General features: G+C 41.9%; 1 protein-coding gene and 1 long non-coding RNA gene across 2 annotated transcripts; both read right to left on the reverse strand.

Moving 5' to 3' along the window:
• Positions 1-6,834: 6,834 nt before the first annotated feature.
• LOC123043028 (uncharacterized) lies at positions 6,835-9,957 on the reverse strand. Its single transcript, XR_006418981.1, has 2 exons — positions 9,882-9,957; positions 6,835-7,196 (listed from the first exon to the last, which is right to left on the reverse strand). It is a non-coding gene; the product is annotated as an uncharacterized lncRNA (long non-coding RNA).
• A 3,849-nt stretch (positions 9,958-13,806) lies between these two features.
• LOC123043027 (uncharacterized) lies at positions 13,807-16,826 on the reverse strand. Its single transcript, XM_044465367.1, has 3 exons — positions 16,691-16,826; positions 14,164-15,030; positions 13,807-14,056 (listed from the first exon to the last, which is right to left on the reverse strand). The coding sequence occupies exons 1-3, from the start codon at positions 16,707-16,709 to the stop codon at positions 14,010-14,012; spliced, it is 933 nt and encodes a 310-aa protein (XP_044321302.1). The 5' UTR covers positions 16,710-16,826; the 3' UTR covers positions 13,807-14,009.
• Positions 16,827-17,121: the final 295 nt, after the last annotated feature.

The following is a 17,121-nucleotide window of genomic DNA, read 5'->3' on the forward strand; positions in this document are numbered from 1 at the left end:
AAAAAAAAAAACACAACCTTCACCGCTCCCTCATCCTCCCCCTCGAAATACTCCATGGCATATTTAGCCTCTTCAACCCTCGCATTACGACCAAGAACTATGTGTCGACGCTTATGCGCTAAAGCAGGCTGTTCTTCAAGCTCATCTTGTGACCAGTCCCTTCCAGGAGTGACTTCTTGGTTTTCGCCATGTTTGACATCGACAGACTCACCTGTGTTGCTGCGCGTGAAGCGGGGGGGGGGGGGGGGGGGGGTGGACCTTCCTCAAACCCATGCGGCTCGATGCTAGAGAACACCTTGTTGACCTCGTCTACAATGAAGAAGGCAGGGTCTATTTTCTCTCTCGCCGAGACGTCCAAATTCTTCGACTGTTGGGATTGGGCTGGTCCCAAATGCACCACCAGCTATAGTTGAGCCCTTGTTGTCATCAGCCATCCGTCTATTTGACTCTGCCATTAGCTTTGCTCCTCCGTATTACACGATGTCAGGCTACACCAGCACTAAGAACCTAGTGTTCTGCAAGGGAAGCATGTACGAAATCTGGAGGAACGCGGGGTGCACCATCACTTTGAAGTTCCTACCATGCGATTGCTGCCGTGTGGTGCAAGATGAGATATTCGTTCTCAAGTATTATCGAAGGCGCCGACCATGTTGGGACTTGGTGATCAACCTGGGGGATCTACTCGGTGTTCGTCCAGAGGAAAAATGTGGTGTCGACGCATGCCGAAGGTGTTCCAGTACTCAAGGGTGATTCCGTGTACTAGGCTGGCGAGATGGGAAGGGACGGGTACATGGCCTTCGACAGGGAAACCAGGAGTATTACCCCTTGCCTTCTCGCCGTGGATTGTGTCATTATGGGGCCTTCAGGAAGCATGCTCTGTTGGTTCTTTCTGAGCGAGAAGGTAGTGAACAGCCGCAACACAAATACATGAATAAAGAGTTTAATAAAACCCAAGCAAGGCACAAGACATAGAATGATAGTGGTGACTTGGCCACATTGGTGGAAGTGGTGTTTCTCATGCGTGAGCAAGATGTTGATGTATGTAGGTGCTCAAGATTTGGTTAGGTGCAATTTTTCTAATTGTGTGGCCAATAGTTCATTTTAATTTGTCTGGTCTCCTAAAATAATTTGCATGAGCAAGTTGTTGGTTTGTAGTCCATACCATCTTTCCATGTTTGTCTTATGCAATGAAAGCTAGGCCTAACCGCTTGTTAATTATGTTCCCTAAAATGATTTGCTTTAGTATGTATGTCTTGTTTGTTCTTGGTGTGTTTAGAAGTAGAGTTCTTCTTAGCTTATCATTCCAATCACAGAGTACCATGTTGAGGTGCCTTATATATGTATGTTTTGGGCTGCTGTTTATTTAGGCTTCTTGGGTTCCACGAGGTCACACAGGCTCTGGAGATATAAACAATATGAAGAACATATTTCTATTCAAGGAAAGGTTTGTTGATGCACGAGCACAAAAATGTGGAAGGATTGTGAATAATTGCACACTATTTTTCTGATATTATTCTTCTTCCAAACGGTTTATAATTTGTACACATGATAATAACTCCTAGAACATAGGACGATTAATAACATGTCGAATCTTCAGTGGTGTTTGCCGGAGTTAGTATATATACATTGTTTTTTTAAAGAAAGTATATGTACACAACTACACATATAAGGCTTTCGTGACACCTTGGACCTTGCTAAAGTATTGGCACGGTGAGTGGGCCGGAGCTATTTGAGTCCAGTTAGTTAGCGCAAGTCCAAGCTTCTTTGCCAACTTGAGCCATAGATTTACACTTCATCACTTCACAAATAAGTGAAATTGGAGTACTTTCACTCAAAAATTTCAAACTTGGACCGTCAATAATTTTTTAGGTATTATTGTGAACTTGAACGGTGTTTTTAGAGCACTTTCAGTCAAACTTTTCAAACTTGTACTGTTAATAATGTTTTAGGCATTATTGTGAACTTATAAGCTATATGTGTCTTGAGATATATATTTTTAAGCATCACATTTTGTGCATTTATGCACAGGGAAAAGTATAAATTAGTGGTCAAACTGTTTATATTGATAACTATGTCAAAATCTAAAAGGTCACTTATTTGTGAACTGGATGGAACCAGATTCTAATCAACTCAACGATCGAATACTGTGGATAGCACAACCACGTGTATAGCTTTCATTGGCTCGGAAGGGGATTTTCTGCTACCGAGCACATTTCTTTCGAAAGAGGATACCCCAGCCTCCGCATCGGTTGATGCAGGCAAAATATTCTCCACAGATATGCACCCTTTAGTTTAAGGAAATAAAAAAAGTTACGTTCTGAAATTTCTACAAATCTGGCAAAGAAAAACTCAACCATGTAATAAGTACCTGCAAAATTTCACGAGAAAACACACTTGTATGTCTTCTTCACAAAATAAAAAGCGAAAATGAGTGACTAGAACATCAACTTGTTGTGCAATGAGTTTTGTTTGAGAATTTTTGTAAGAATGAAAAAAAGAAGTTTTTGAGCCAGGACGAGCAAGGCTCGCCTAGGAGTTGCCGTCGTCAGACATGCAAGCAATGAACCAATCACTTGGCTGCTATCGCAAGCCACTATAATATGCCAATGTTTCTCTTCATAGTCCCCACACTGCACTGCACCACGTGAAATGCCTTTTGTTTTTCGGCCAACGAACCATGCATCCTGTCCACATCCACATCCGCATCCAGTCAACAGAAAAGGATCCAACCAAACGGACCCAAGGAAAGGAACAAACAAAAAGGGAATGGAATACGGCCATAAATAAATTATTAGCTACATGTACACACATATATCTACATCTCCTTCGAGGTAGTATGTACAGTAATTGTTATGCGCTTTCTAAATAGAAGAAAAGAAACAACTTTATTCTTGGCGGTACAGTGCTCTTTAAAGGATACAATGATTTTTATTTTTGAATTAACTATTTTCTTTCTGCCGGACAGTTAAGTTTATTGTTTTCGAACAGGAAAGCATTTCATTTTTGTACTAATAGGATGAACTTTTAGGACGCTTAATTATTTGCAGTCACAGAGATGCACCAAGAATATGTAACAGTTTCCCTGGTTAAACTGGGATAGTCCTAGAATCTACTGTGATCCAAAGAAGAAGAAAAGGCATATAGTACATCATATAATGTCCTATGATATTAGTAGAGAAGAGGATGGTTCACATGGTATGTTTTGTACTACTAATTTAGTTCTCAATGTTGACATCACAATACCAACTGAAACCGAAGTCTAACTGCACACTAACCTTTTGGTACAACAGAAACATGCATGTATGCTATTAAATGTGGTAAGGTCAGCTAGTACCATACCAGAATCTTCTAAATTTCCACAAACCATTTCCCCCTGATTAAAAACAATAGAGTGTATATTTCTCTGAATCTGCTCTTGTGGAGGGGGGCAGTTAGTCATAGGGCCCACTGGACAGTGGGTTCCAACGACCTCTAACAACTAGGGAGTGTGGCTGCTGCTTTAATGCCACTGGAAATCCACTCCACTCCTACTACTTCTTGCTACTGATCACCTCAGCTCCTTGCCTTCTTGATTAGTTGGTGACTCCTCTGCTCTACTTAACTTGAGCAGACACACACCTGATTCTAAGTACAACACACACCTCCACTCCCTTTTTTTTGCTGTTTTTTGGCAGTCCTAACACAGATAGTCGATCACCGGGTGGCACGCCCGGTTAGCAATGTCAAAACTTGATATATGAAAATACTCATAATTTGATGTCAGAATTCTCCTGTAAAACTAATTAATTAAATGACATCCCTATAAATTTGGTCTTTGTCATTAGTGGGTAAGTGCATGTCTTGTGAATAATATTGACAGCTAGTCAAGCTCGCAAAAGCTGACAAAAATAACCAAAACCTGACAATTCTCCTGTAAAACTAATTAATTAAATGACATCCCTATAGAAGCACAACTCAGTGTCCGTAGTTGTTGACACTTGACAAGCTATAGACCGAAGAGTGTGGTCCTAATGTAATGAAGGACTAATGATCACTGATCAACTCCTCCTGCAGAGTGTTCTGCCAGTAGGCTAGGTAAAGTTTATGTACATTAAGAAACTATTGTTAACAATAATACTTTAGAGTTAAGATAACTAGGATCTGGATCTCTTGATTAGAACACCCCTCAAGCAGAATAGTGGTTACTAACCGTGATTATCTTGATCCATTAACAGGATAGCCCCTGGCTCCACCTTAGCATCTCCAGCAGTGAGAAGATCGTCGGGAGGAAACGGCATCAGCAGGCGATGTAGCAGGCATGAAGGATGCCGCCGGCACGGACCTGGAGGTGGCCGGCGGTGGTGGTGGTCTTCTGATCCCCTTAAGCACCCTTTCAGGATCGGCTGCTAGGAGTAACCGGGTGCTAACCCGTACGTGTGTTTCACCCCAAGGGGTACGACCTCCTCATTTTGTAAGTGGTGCGAAGGGGACAGGGACCAAAACCAAAAGTTGGGTCAATGCCCCCGATCAGGGCATGTACTGGGGATGCAAATCCTCCCCTTCTTTGTCTCAGTTTGTTATAACCGTAGATCAATTCCAACATTCTCCCCCTTGATCGTATGGTTAATAAACATCATAAGCCCACACTCGATAGAAATAACACACCAAAATAAAGTGTTGCAATGACCAATGAGATGCCACTGAACCTCTTTACCTATAGTACATCACTCTATCTCGAAATGGAAAACATAATACTTTTTGGGAGTTGGTTTATAAGATGGTCCTAATTTCCAGGATCAAAAAGCTTTCCTAACCCATGCCGGCAACATAATCATGAGTATGGGTGGTGAGCCTCTTTGGTAAACGGATCCGTAATACATACAAATCATTTTTATATGCTTAACATCATTAGCTTGATCCTGGATTCTATCTTTCACAACATGATACATATTGTCAATGGTTTTGGCAACACCATTTGACTTGTTGTTACTCGCATAGAAAACTGCGTGTTCATAATGCAGTAGGTGGTTTTTATAAATGTTGTCTACCACCTTAATTTCGGGAATAGAACTTCTTTGACATACAACCCGCCCAATAGCCTCTTAACGTGCCACATCGTAAATTGCATTATTTCTAATGCCATCAATGTCATTATGGAGCATTTCCACGATATAGCTCCATATGCGAGAGTGAGGATGTAACATAACGTGGAAACTTTAATATCCACACACCTCGCAGAAACAATGTCTGAATAACCAAGGATATTGAGGTTATCAGACTTGTTAGTAGTGAGCATGTAAACTTTTATTGCCTTGCATATCTACAAGACTTTTCACGGCTTCTCCGGTTGTCCATTTCTGGACTTGTATATTTGCCAATTATCCCGGTCATAAATAGGGCAAGTTGATATTTGAATACTTGCATTGCTTCTGACAACTGAAGCATAAGGAACTAACATTACCTGATCAGTTCATAATGGTTCCTTGGACACTAAACTGTCCACCTTTATTGCCCTTGAATTTAGTAGCAGGTGAGATAGAGTACGTACTACCATGTAATATTTTCTTCCGTACTCTATCAATGATGTCATCATAATAAAACTTATACTCCTTTTGAACCTATATCTTGGCGAAACTCAATAGAAGCAAAGTATGAGGCATCACCAAGATCCTTCATGTTACAAATAGAAGATAGAAATTACTTGGCTCGCCAAAATATTCTATCTCCACAAGGTAGTGACCTTACTCCCCCTCGTCTTATGGTATGAGTGTCCCAACACTTGTATTATCTCATAATTGTATTTCTTTAGATAACATGCCTTATGTCAACTTCACCCATGACAAAACCGTACAGTTGAGTCATACATACATTATCAACTAAGTCAACACAAGAGCATGTCATAGTAATAACACAAATGTCACAACAACTCACTGAGGAATTCTATGGAGTTCCATACATCATTAGGGCTCATAATCTTCATCCTATATGGCAACAAGCCACTAAGATGATCATTCACACACATTATCTATCGTAGGGAAATTGTTGAGTCTCAACAATAAGTATTGCATTAGAGAAAAATAAATTCCCCTCAATTTACCTGATGCATATGAACAAAGATCTAATGAAGTTATCCTTAAGATTAATGTTCATACGCTCCAGGTTCCCTGATGATCACTTTATTTAGAAGATGGAAAATATATCCAAAATATTAATAACAATCATCTCAGCTCTAAACCACAACACCGTTGGGCTGAAGATGGAAAAGAACTTAATGAACCGTGACAAATGATTATAAACAACGTTAGTCAGAAATATAACCACAAGCCACATAATACTGACAAACATGCCACTTGAGTGAGTGTCCCATATGATTATAAACGACGTTGGTCAGATATATAATCAACATGTTACATCATGACGGTCATTAGACTAGCAAGCTTGCCACTTTAGCATTCATGTGTGCTTCATAATGCTCATAAGGGACTAAGTACACATTAACATAATAAAGGAGTTATTTTTCATTCATTCTTCTAAATAAGACTTGTTGCATCTTAATTAGACAACCAACATTATAATGTGCTTTTCATACATTCTCTCCAACCAAGACTTCTCGTTGGTTCCATCTTAATTAGAGAATTGAGATACATATTTTGCTTAGTTGTACATGATATGGTCTAAGTAGGAGAAGTGAACGTCACATCTCATATTAAATGAGACTTCCATTCTCCCCCTCGAAATGTGGTCTAAAACCACAATTTTGATGAGGTCTCATTAGTTACACTTCTTTTACATCTTCAATTGTAACATAGCATATAATCTTTACAAAAGATTTATTTAGTGAAAACATAACTCATCTCACCAAGGTGGGACTAACATTACATAATTGGAGTTGACTTAATAACATACAAAATCACCTCATCTGTTTGAGAGTTAAGGTTCTCCAATAACTAGGAGCATGAACAAAATATCATCAATAAGATGGAAAAATTAAGTCATCTCCAAAAGCTAGTGGAATAAATCCAATAGTTTTGACTTTAGTCTCCTTTGCATTAGTAATGTGCATGATGGCACATGCGTCTTGAGATCTCTCCCAATGTCTGCCTTATCATCATGATTAACATCCTTCAACCTTAGTGGCAGAAAAACATTGGGAGATTCCTTACATGAGACAATGATCTCCACTCTCCATGTGGGAAAGTTCTTTGCATAAGGTTCGTCTATGTCAAACATTTGTTTGACATCATTATTATTGTTGGAAAAAAAGGAGACAACTGTATGATCATCATAACAGAGAATCAAGCATAAACTAACCACGCAATAAGATGAATAAAGAACATGCTTAATTTTTATTCTAATCTATATCACCGTTGGGTAGATAATGAGAAAGAACCTTACTTACTCGTAAATGACACATGAGAAACACAAGCAATGTTGGCCAGAATATCATCATATGCAATTAGAACATTTGCTCATTAAATCTCTAATCAAAACTTCTCGTTGGTTCCATTTTGACCAGAGAGATATAAAATCTTGTAATGACCAGCAAGAACTACGACTAAATTAATTGCCATCATTAACATAAAGCAATGTCATAATATAATCATGTGTGCCATGAGGCACACTGATGCCTTTTGACACTAAATCTCACAATGATAATATGAATATTGAACATAAGTGTCAAAATTATCATTAGAATTCTCAATGACATACAATGAAAATGACATTGGAATTAACATATAAACATAAATGTTACTCTCACCGAGTAAACACTAAAGAGGACATTCAGAGTGAAAATACCATTAATATTATCGCCAGGATATCATAACATTTTCCCAAAAAAAAATTGGACATAAATTTTTCGCAAGGATTCACAAAATAACAACATTTGGCAAATAAGAGTTGTCAAACATATGACAACATGTACTTTCGAAAACAAATTTTTTGTTTAGGGGATTGATCATAACCCAATAAACATTATTTGAGTCTTTATGCATATTTCAATGGTGTATATCATAATAAAATGACATGAAATGCACCAAGCAAAAAACTTTATTTTGCCCAATAGACATAATGCCCCAACATTATTATGACACATAGTGCGGTGCGGAAAACCGAACCACGCGTCCATCATCATTTTCCTTGAGGTGGCCCGAGCCCATTAGAAATTACCACATCTTTAAGAAAAAGTCATAAGTATGGCATCAACATTAAATTCACACTCAAATAAGTTTGCATATAAAATATTTGAAACATTACGAAATGAAACATTATAGATTGTGATCATGACAAATGTCATTTCATAACATTAATATTTAAACTTTAAAATGATAAAAATAAAATACCACCACTAAAAATGCCATATATGGCATTTACATTATACCACATTAATATTTTCCAAATGAAATTTCTCATTGGTCCATTTTATTCAGAAAATTCAAACATTATCTTTAGCATAATTTAGGCAATCAAGACGTATTAACAGTGCATAAAATAAATTATTACTAATATTAACAACATGATTCAAAAGCACCAAAAATACCAATTGCCTAAAAGACATAATTTGGCTGATAGGAACCCACAGCAGCCCTTTAAAGAAAAAACAATATCATTATTAATACTGCCTGTTAGACATTTTTGGGCATATTGTTTCTTAATAAAACAGTGCATAAACCATCAAAAGAAAACTTGAAACAACCCTTTTTTTAGTCCACTTGAAACACATCAAATGCACTGAAAATAAACAAAACGACTCGATACTTATTTTCGGCCTAAAACCAACGGCAACCCATAAAAGGAACGATCCAGCAGCTAAATTCGTTAACATAAGAAAACTTTATACTGGGCCAACACAACCTGGGTCGTAGCCTACGGCCAGATTAGGCCCGCTAAGCCACCCGCAGCCCGACTGCAGCGGAGCATCAACGTCAGCCGTCGATCCCATCTAACGGTTGTAAGTTGCTTCCTTCGGAACAAAACTGACTCGCGCTGGCAAAGCCTAGCGCATTCTTCTCTCCTCCCCCGCTTTCTCCGCTCGCGACCGACCAGAAACGCCACTGGCGGCGGCACAAAGCAAGGCGCGAGAGCCCGGTGTCCATGGCGGTTCGGCGGCTCCGCTCGCCGGAGCAGCGTGCAACGGAGGGATCCCGCGCGCTGCTCCGTCGAGCGTGGCCACCCGTGCAGCTACACGACATTTATTGCGGGATGCCGGAGGAGAGAGCAGTGGTGCTAGGTCGGCCATAAGTGCCCGCCAGCGGTGAAGCGAGGCACTCGGCGTCATCCATTAGGCGTCGTAAACCTGCGGCTCGTCCGCCGCTGCGAATGGCGATGGCACGCCTTCAACGATGCTGCTGCAGCATGAGGTACTGACGTTGACGCGCATGGCGTGGTGGCCATGCTCGTAGGCGTCCATGATGTGTGTGCGGCACGGCAACATCTCCAATCTTGAGCGGGTAAGCAACCCCAGCCCAAACATGTTGAGGATTTATTCTTTGCTTCTAGTTCTCGGGATTTGGGGAAAAACTGCTTTTTTTCGGGATCTTTTCTTAAAAAAAAATTGAATCCTTTTCTGAACCGAGGCCACAATCAGTGCTAATATATTAGGTGAAAATTTAATTTCGGCGATTTCATAATTAGCAAACATTAGTCAGGGCAATTAGCACTTAACCCAGATGTCATCATCATTATTCTGTAAGCGGAAGCGATTTATACATGAACATTACTCAAATTCGTAAGGAATTAGACCATGATTAGTAAATAACATAAACCGAGTCTAATTGGAGTTCTTAAACAGAGATCAAACTGGCTCAAGATACCAATGTTAACAATAATACTTTAGAGTTAAGATAACTAGGATCTGGATCTCTTGATTAGAACACCCCTCAAGCAGAATAGTGGTTACTAACCGTGATTATCTTGATCCATTAACAGGATAGCCCCTGGCTCCACCTTAGCATCTCCAGCAGTGAGAAGATCGTCGGGAGAAAAGGGCATCAGCAGGCGATGTAGCAGGCACGAAGGATGCCGCCGGCACGGACCTGGAGGTGGCCGGCGGTGGTGGTGGTCTTCTGATCCACTTAAGCACCCTTTCAGGATCGGCTGTTAGGAGTAACCGGGTGCTAACCCGTACGTGTGTTTCACCCCAAGGGGTACGACCTCCTCATTTTGTAAGTGGTGCGAAGTGTTGGGATAATTATGCATCTCTGGGATGCCATGAGCAGGAACAGATTGCATCTAGATCACCTAAAACATAAACAGAGAAGGGTTTAGGGGATCACGTGTCACGGCAGTGGACATGATCGCCTGCTTGGTGCAGGCTTGATGCAGAGGTGATGTAGTCGAGGTAGAAGTCCTCCTCAACGTCCTGATGCCCTCAGGACGCCACCGGCACTGCCCGGGGACGGCAGCGGCGGCTGGAGTAGGTCTTCCCGTCGCTGCAGCGCTCCCCCTGATCGGATGGGGTGAGAGAATATCGGGAGGGGAGTGAAACCGTACGTGAATTGTGATCGCGCAGGCTGCCAACCCTCTCCCGTTCCCTTTTATGTAGCGCTGGCGACAGGGGACCTAAACCATCAGTTGGTTTGGGTGCCCCCGATCAGGGCGCCTCAGTTGGGATAAAAAGCCCACGTACGTTGGTGCGTGGGGCCTTTTCCTTTAACGTTATCTTTTCCCCTTTTTTTGTTAGACTAATAGATCTAACTGGCTTGTTTAAGCCGTCAGATCAAAACCAACATTCTCCCCCTTGATCGTTAGGCTTAACTTCATTCGCCCATTCTACATAGGAATGATGTACCAAAGTGAGGTGTTACAACAGCTCAAAACGCTATAGAACCTCAACACTTATAGTACACCCGCCTATTTCGAAATGGAAAACATTTTACTAATTGGGGAGTGGTTTATTTTAATGGTCCTCTTATTCCAGAATCATCAGGCCTCCAGTAGTCCCATGCCGGCAACATGCTCACGAAAGATACTGGGTGGTAAGCCTTTTGTTAGCGGATCCGCAAGCATATGCTTCGTTCTTATATGTTTAACATCAACTGTTTGATCCTGGATTCTATCTTTCACAACACGATACTTTATGTCAATGTGTCTGGCAGCATTACTTGACCTGTTGTTACTCGTATAGAAAACTGCTGGTTCATTATCGCAGTACAATAAAATTGGTTTAGATATGCTGTCAACCACTTTAAGTCCGGGTATAAAATTCTTTAGCCATACAGCCTGCCCGGTGGCCTCATAACATGCTACAAATTCTGCTTGCATCGTAGATCCAGCAGTTAACGTTTGTTTGGAGCTTTTCCACGATATAGCTCCTCCCGCGAGTGTGAATATATAACCTGACGTGGATCTCATACTATCCACACACCCGGCAAAATCAGAGTCTGAATAACCAACAATTTCTAGGTTATCAGTTCTTTTATATGTAAGCATGAAGTCCTTAGTTCCTTGCATATAACGCAAGACTTTCTTTGCGGCCTTCCAGTGGTCCGGTCCTGGATTTGATTGGTATCTGCCAAGCACCCCGGTTACAAAACATAAGTCTGGGCGTGTACACACTTGAGCATACATGATGCTTCCAACAGCTGAAGCATAAGGAACCGACTTCATCTGATCAGTTTCACATTGGTTCCTCGGACATTGAAATGTCCCAAACTTATCGCCCTTAACTATAGGAGCAGGTGAGGGTGAGCACTTATGCATATTGAATTTTTTCAGTACTCTCTCAAAGTATGCCTTTTGAGATAGTCCTAACGTTCCTCTGGACCTATCTCGATGAATCTCGATGCCGAGGACATACGAGGCTTCACCAAGATCTTTCATATCAAAACTGGATGACAGAAAATTCTTGGTCTCATGCAGCATATCCTTATCGCTACATGCCAACAATATGTCATCAACGTATAGGACTAAAAATGTGAACCTACTGCCTTTAAACTTAACGTATATGCAGTTGTCCACAACATTTTCGGTGAAACCAAAAGTTTTGATAATTTTATCAAACTTGAGGTACCACTCTCTTGAAGCTTGCTTCAAGCCATAAATTGATTTCTTTAGACGACATGCTAAATGTTCCTTTCCTTCCACAACAAAGCCTTCTGGCTGAGCCATGTAGACATCTTCTTTTAAGTCACCATTTAGAAATGCCGTTTTAACATCCATTTGGTGTAGTTCTAGGTCGTAATGAGCTACTAATGCCATTATGATTCTGAAAGAATCCTTGGTTGACACAGGAGAGAAGGTTTGCTTATAATCAATGCCTTCTCTCTGTGTATACCCTTTTGCCACTAGCCTTGCCTTGAACCGTTCGACATTCCCTTTGGAATCATACTTGGTTTTGTAGACCCACTTGCAGCCTACTTTCTTAGCTCCATCGGGAACTTCTACTAAGTCCCATACGTCGTTTGAGCCCATAGATTTCAACTCGTCTTCCATGGCAACCAACCATTTGGACGAATTTTCGCTTTTAATGGCTTCCTTATATGAGGTTGGATCCTCCACCTTTCCCATATCATTCATGTCCTCCATCAAAAAGGTGATATAATCATCTGATATGGCTTTCTTCCTCTCACGCCGTGGTCTACCCATGGGCGGAGGTGGTGGTGGAACATCATCATTTTCATTATTTTCTCGGAGATCCTCATTTGTGTTTGGATTCTCATTATTAGTTTCTGGATCACCATTCGACTGAGAGACTGAACCGTGAGATTCAGGATCATCAGATGTCACATTTCTTCGTATTGGAAAAACAATCTCTTGGATAGTCGGGGATGGTACACAAACCCGCTTCTCCTCAAGATCGATCTCCCTTAAATTTGTGATCTCATTATCCTCAAAAAATACCGCTTGTCTAGTCTCCACAAACTTGGTGGTGTGATTTGGACAATAAAAACGATATCCCTTTCCCCTATGAGGGTATCCTACGAAGAAACAACTAACTGTTTTTGGATCCAATTTCTTAAGTTGTGGATTGAAAACTTTAGCTTCAGCAGGGCAACCCCACACCCGTAAGTAATTCAAGCTCGGTTTCTTTCCCGCCCACATCTCGTAAGGTGTGTTAGGTGCTGACTTAGTTGGAGCAAGATTTAGTATGTGTGCAGCTGTCTTTAATGCCTCTATCCAAAGGCTTACTGGTAAACTCGAGTGACTAAGCATGCTTCGCACCATATCCATAAGGGTGCGGTTGCGGCGCTCGGCCACACCATTTTGTTGTGGTTCACCAGGCATTGAGTACTGAGCAATGATTCCATTTTCAGATAAGAACTTGGCAAAAGGTCCAGGAATCTGCCCATAAGGAGCATGCCTACCATAATACTCTCCCCCGCGATCAGACCGTACAACTTTGATTTTTGCGTTCAGTTGATTTTCAACCTCCGCTTTATAGACTTTGAATTTCTCCAAAGCTTCCGATCGGTCACGTATGGGATAAATATACCCATAGCGGGAAAAGTCGTCTGTGAATGTAATGAATGAATCAAAACCATCTACAGACTTAACATTAAGGGGTCCACATATGTCGGTGTGAATTAATTCTAAAACCCCTTGTGGCTCTAACTGCTCCTTTCTTAATTGTTTTTGCAAATTTTCCTTTAATGCAGTCGACACATTTGTCTGCATCTGAGAAGTCTAATGGGAGGAGTATTTCATTTTTAACTAAGCGTTCCATTCTCCCCCTCGAAATGTGGCCCAAACGACAATGCCACAATTTCGAAGAATTACTAACTCCTTTCCATTTCTTCTCAACATTAATTTCATCACTCACATGCATAACTGAATCATTATTAAGAGATAACATGTATAGTTGGCCTCGTCTAACACCGATGCCTACATTCTTATTACATTTGATCAAAGCAAATTGTTTCTTGCCAAAATGGCACTCATACATATCATCATCTAAACGAGAAACTGAAATCAAATTCCTACTTAAGGTAGGCACATAAATAACATTATTCAATCTAAGAGTGTGGCCAGTGTGTAGCTCCAACGTGAGAGATCCCACAGCTTCAACATCGGCCTCAACTCCGTTCGCAACCTTAAGCTTTCTTGTTCCTCCTCTTATGGTTTGGATCGTATCGAATCCCTGCATAGAGTTAGCAACGTGAGTGGTTGCCCCTGAATCAATCCACCATGACTTTATTGAAAAATCAACATAAAGAGATTCATCTACAAAAGTAATTTCATCAATACCTCTTTTGTTCATCCATTTTAGAAAGCCTGGGCAGTCCCTTTGATAGTGTCCCTCTTCTTTGCAGAAGTTACAAGCATTTTCTCCAGCAGTGGAGCTGCTAGGAGCAGAAGAAGAACCACCGGCTTCTTTACCCTTGAATGCCTTAGGGTTGAATGGCTTAGTGCCTTCTTTCTTGACTTGCCTTTTCTGAGGCTTAGGGAAACCTTGTCCGTCATGCTTTCTCTTGTTAGAGCCAACATGAAAGACATGGTCTTTCTTCTGCCTCATGATCCTTTCTTCCTCCTGGACGATCCTTGCGGTCATCTCAGAGAGTGGCCATTTTTCCTTTAGAGAGTTATAGTTGACCTTAAATTGTTCAAACTCTTCAGGAAGAGACTCAAGAATAATTATGACAAGAAGGGCTTCACTTAAAGAACACTCCAAAGCCTTAAGCTTGGTGAAAGCATTTACCACCCTCAATATGTGCTGCCTAACATTTCCGTCAATAGTGTATTTCTGAAGAAGTTTAGCAAAAAGCTCATGAGCATACACTTTGTCGGAGCCTTTAAATTGCTCCTCCATTTCAGTGAGGAAATCTTTAGCAGTATCTTTCTTAGGGAGTGCTTCAGAAATGTCCGGCGATATTGTCGCTTTCATGATGAGAAGCGCAATATGGTTGGACTTATTCCACTTTTCCATCTTAACATCATACTCCTTCTTGAGTTCTGCATACCCTGTGACACCTGCCACAGGTGCCACAGGTTTTTCTTCCCTCAAGGCATAGTCAAATTCATTACAACCCAAACATAATTCGACTTGGGACTTCCAACGAGGGAAGTTACTCCCCGTAAGTGGTTCGATCGTGTCGGACCGGAATGGAGCGGAAGCTGAAATCATCATAAAAGTTCATAAGTAAAGTTGCATGATTATAAATTTACGTTGGTAAATAAACAAACATGCCAAGTATTTAATTTCAACTCCATGTCAAAACACCGTTGGGCAGAAAAAACATGGAATTAAAATATCATAGGGGATGACTCATAATAATAAAACAACGTTGGTCCGAATTAAAATTAGAGTCATTTCATTCTCAATTTAAACATCAACATAAAAAAACATTATCATTATTTGATGTCTAAAAAAACTTCATCATCCAAAAACACATAATAAATCCTGAATAAAATATCTCGTTGGTTCAATTTTACCCAGAATAATAATGTGTTTATTACATTTTTACGCATTTTCTGGTTTAAGCAGTGCAAATCATAATATTTATTAACTTAAACGCACTGGAAAAACAGAAAATCGCGACAGTGATTTTGGCCCAAAATACCTCACAGCTACAAGTAAAACGGCCCAGCCCAGCAGTTGAAAACGTTAAGAGGAAAAAAACGCTGGGCAAAGGCAACCTGGGCCGAAGCCCGTGACCGAAAATGGCCCATTAATGCCGAAGGCCCGAGCCGGTGCTCCGCGTCGCTGAGAGCCGCTCGATCGAATCGGACGGCCGGCGCGGCTTGGAGCCCGAACAAAAGTGTCGACCGGTAACCCTAGTCACTTTCTCCCCCCCCCCTCCCCCCGCATTTCTCGCTCGTGAGCGGCGACGGCATTCGACGGCGGCCTGAGGCGCGCCGGCCATGGCGGCGCGGCTGCTGCGCTCGCCGGAGGAGCGTGCAGCAGGATGAATCCCGCGCGCTCCCCCGTCGAACATGGCCCCGGCGGCAGTGCTCATGGCGCATCAAGGGAGGGAGGATGGGCACACCGGCCACCGTGGCATGAAGGGCGACGGCGACCTGCGCGGCGTCGGCCACACAGGTGCGCGTCCATTCTAGCCGCGGCGGCAGCTCAAGTTCTTTCCGCGCGTCGTCCCGAGGACGGCGGCGTCACGGCGTCTCCGCCCTCGCACCGTGGTGGACGAAGTGCGGGCCCCGAAGGGAAGAGGCGGCTACGCGGCGCATTAGGTGAGGATTCTCCTCATTCTCCCCAAAAATCGTATTCATCAGTGCTTAATTGGTGAAAAAGAACATGCCTAATTGAAAAAATTAGGGTTCTACCGAAATTGGGGATTTATCTAGGGTTCTTCAACATGGGGGGTTTGCTACTGTTGATCCCTCTGCCTTCTTATTTGCTTATAAAAAGAAACCCGGAATCAGTACTTAAACATGATTGATTCTAATTAACCGTGACATAACCATGAGCATTAAATCTTAATTTAGATTAATTAGAATGGATGAACGTAGGTGGCAGTACTGATCCGTAGCACATTAGAATTAAAACATGATGATTTACAGAGGGCATCAAGACAGTAGCATGCATCTTAGGGCTAACGAGGGGCTAAAACTTTCAATCTTTGATCATGAACCCTAAACCTGACTTGATCTAAACTTGATGTTGATCTACAGATCAATAATATAGGGACCTATTGCAATCCAACTTGGCGACTGATACCATTGTTGGGATAATTATGCATCTCTGGGATGCCATTAGCAGGAACAGATTGCATCTAGATCACCTAAAACATAAACAGAGAAGGGTTTAGGGGATCATTACGTGTCACGGCAGTGGACATGATCGCCTGCTTGGTGCAGGCTTGATGCAGAGGTGATGTAGTCGAGGTAGAAGTCCTCCTCAACGTCCTGATGCCCTCAGGACGCCACCGGCACTGCCCGGGGACGGCAGCGGCGGCTGGAGTAGGTCTTCCCGTCGCTGCAGCGCTCCCCCTGATCGGATGGGGTGAGAGAATATCGGGAGGGGAGTGAAACCGTACGTGAATTGTGATCGCGCAGGCTACCAACCCTCTCCCGTTCCCTTTTATGTAGCGCTGGCGACAGGGGACCTAAACCATCAGTTGGTTTGGGTGCCCCCGATCAGGGCGCCTTAGTTGGGATAAAACCTCACGTACGTTGGTGCGTGGGGCCTTTTCATTAACGTTACCTTTTCCTCTTTTTTTTGTTAGACTAATAGATCTAACTGGCTTGTTT

Source organism: Triticum aestivum, chromosome 2B (assembly GCF_018294505.1).
Source record: "Triticum aestivum cultivar Chinese Spring chromosome 2B, IWGSC CS RefSeq v2.1, whole genome shotgun sequence".
NCBI classification, from domain to species: Eukaryota; Viridiplantae; Streptophyta; class Magnoliopsida; order Poales; family Poaceae; genus Triticum; species Triticum aestivum.

What these genes read in the sequence shown, in the direction of transcription:
- LOC123043027 (XM_044465367.1), bottom strand. An exon ending in AAAATGGATGAACAAAAGAG is followed by an intron (nt 14,057 to 14,163) that starts GTATTGATGAAA and finishes AACTCTATGCAG; the next exon opens with GGATTCGATACGATCCAAAC.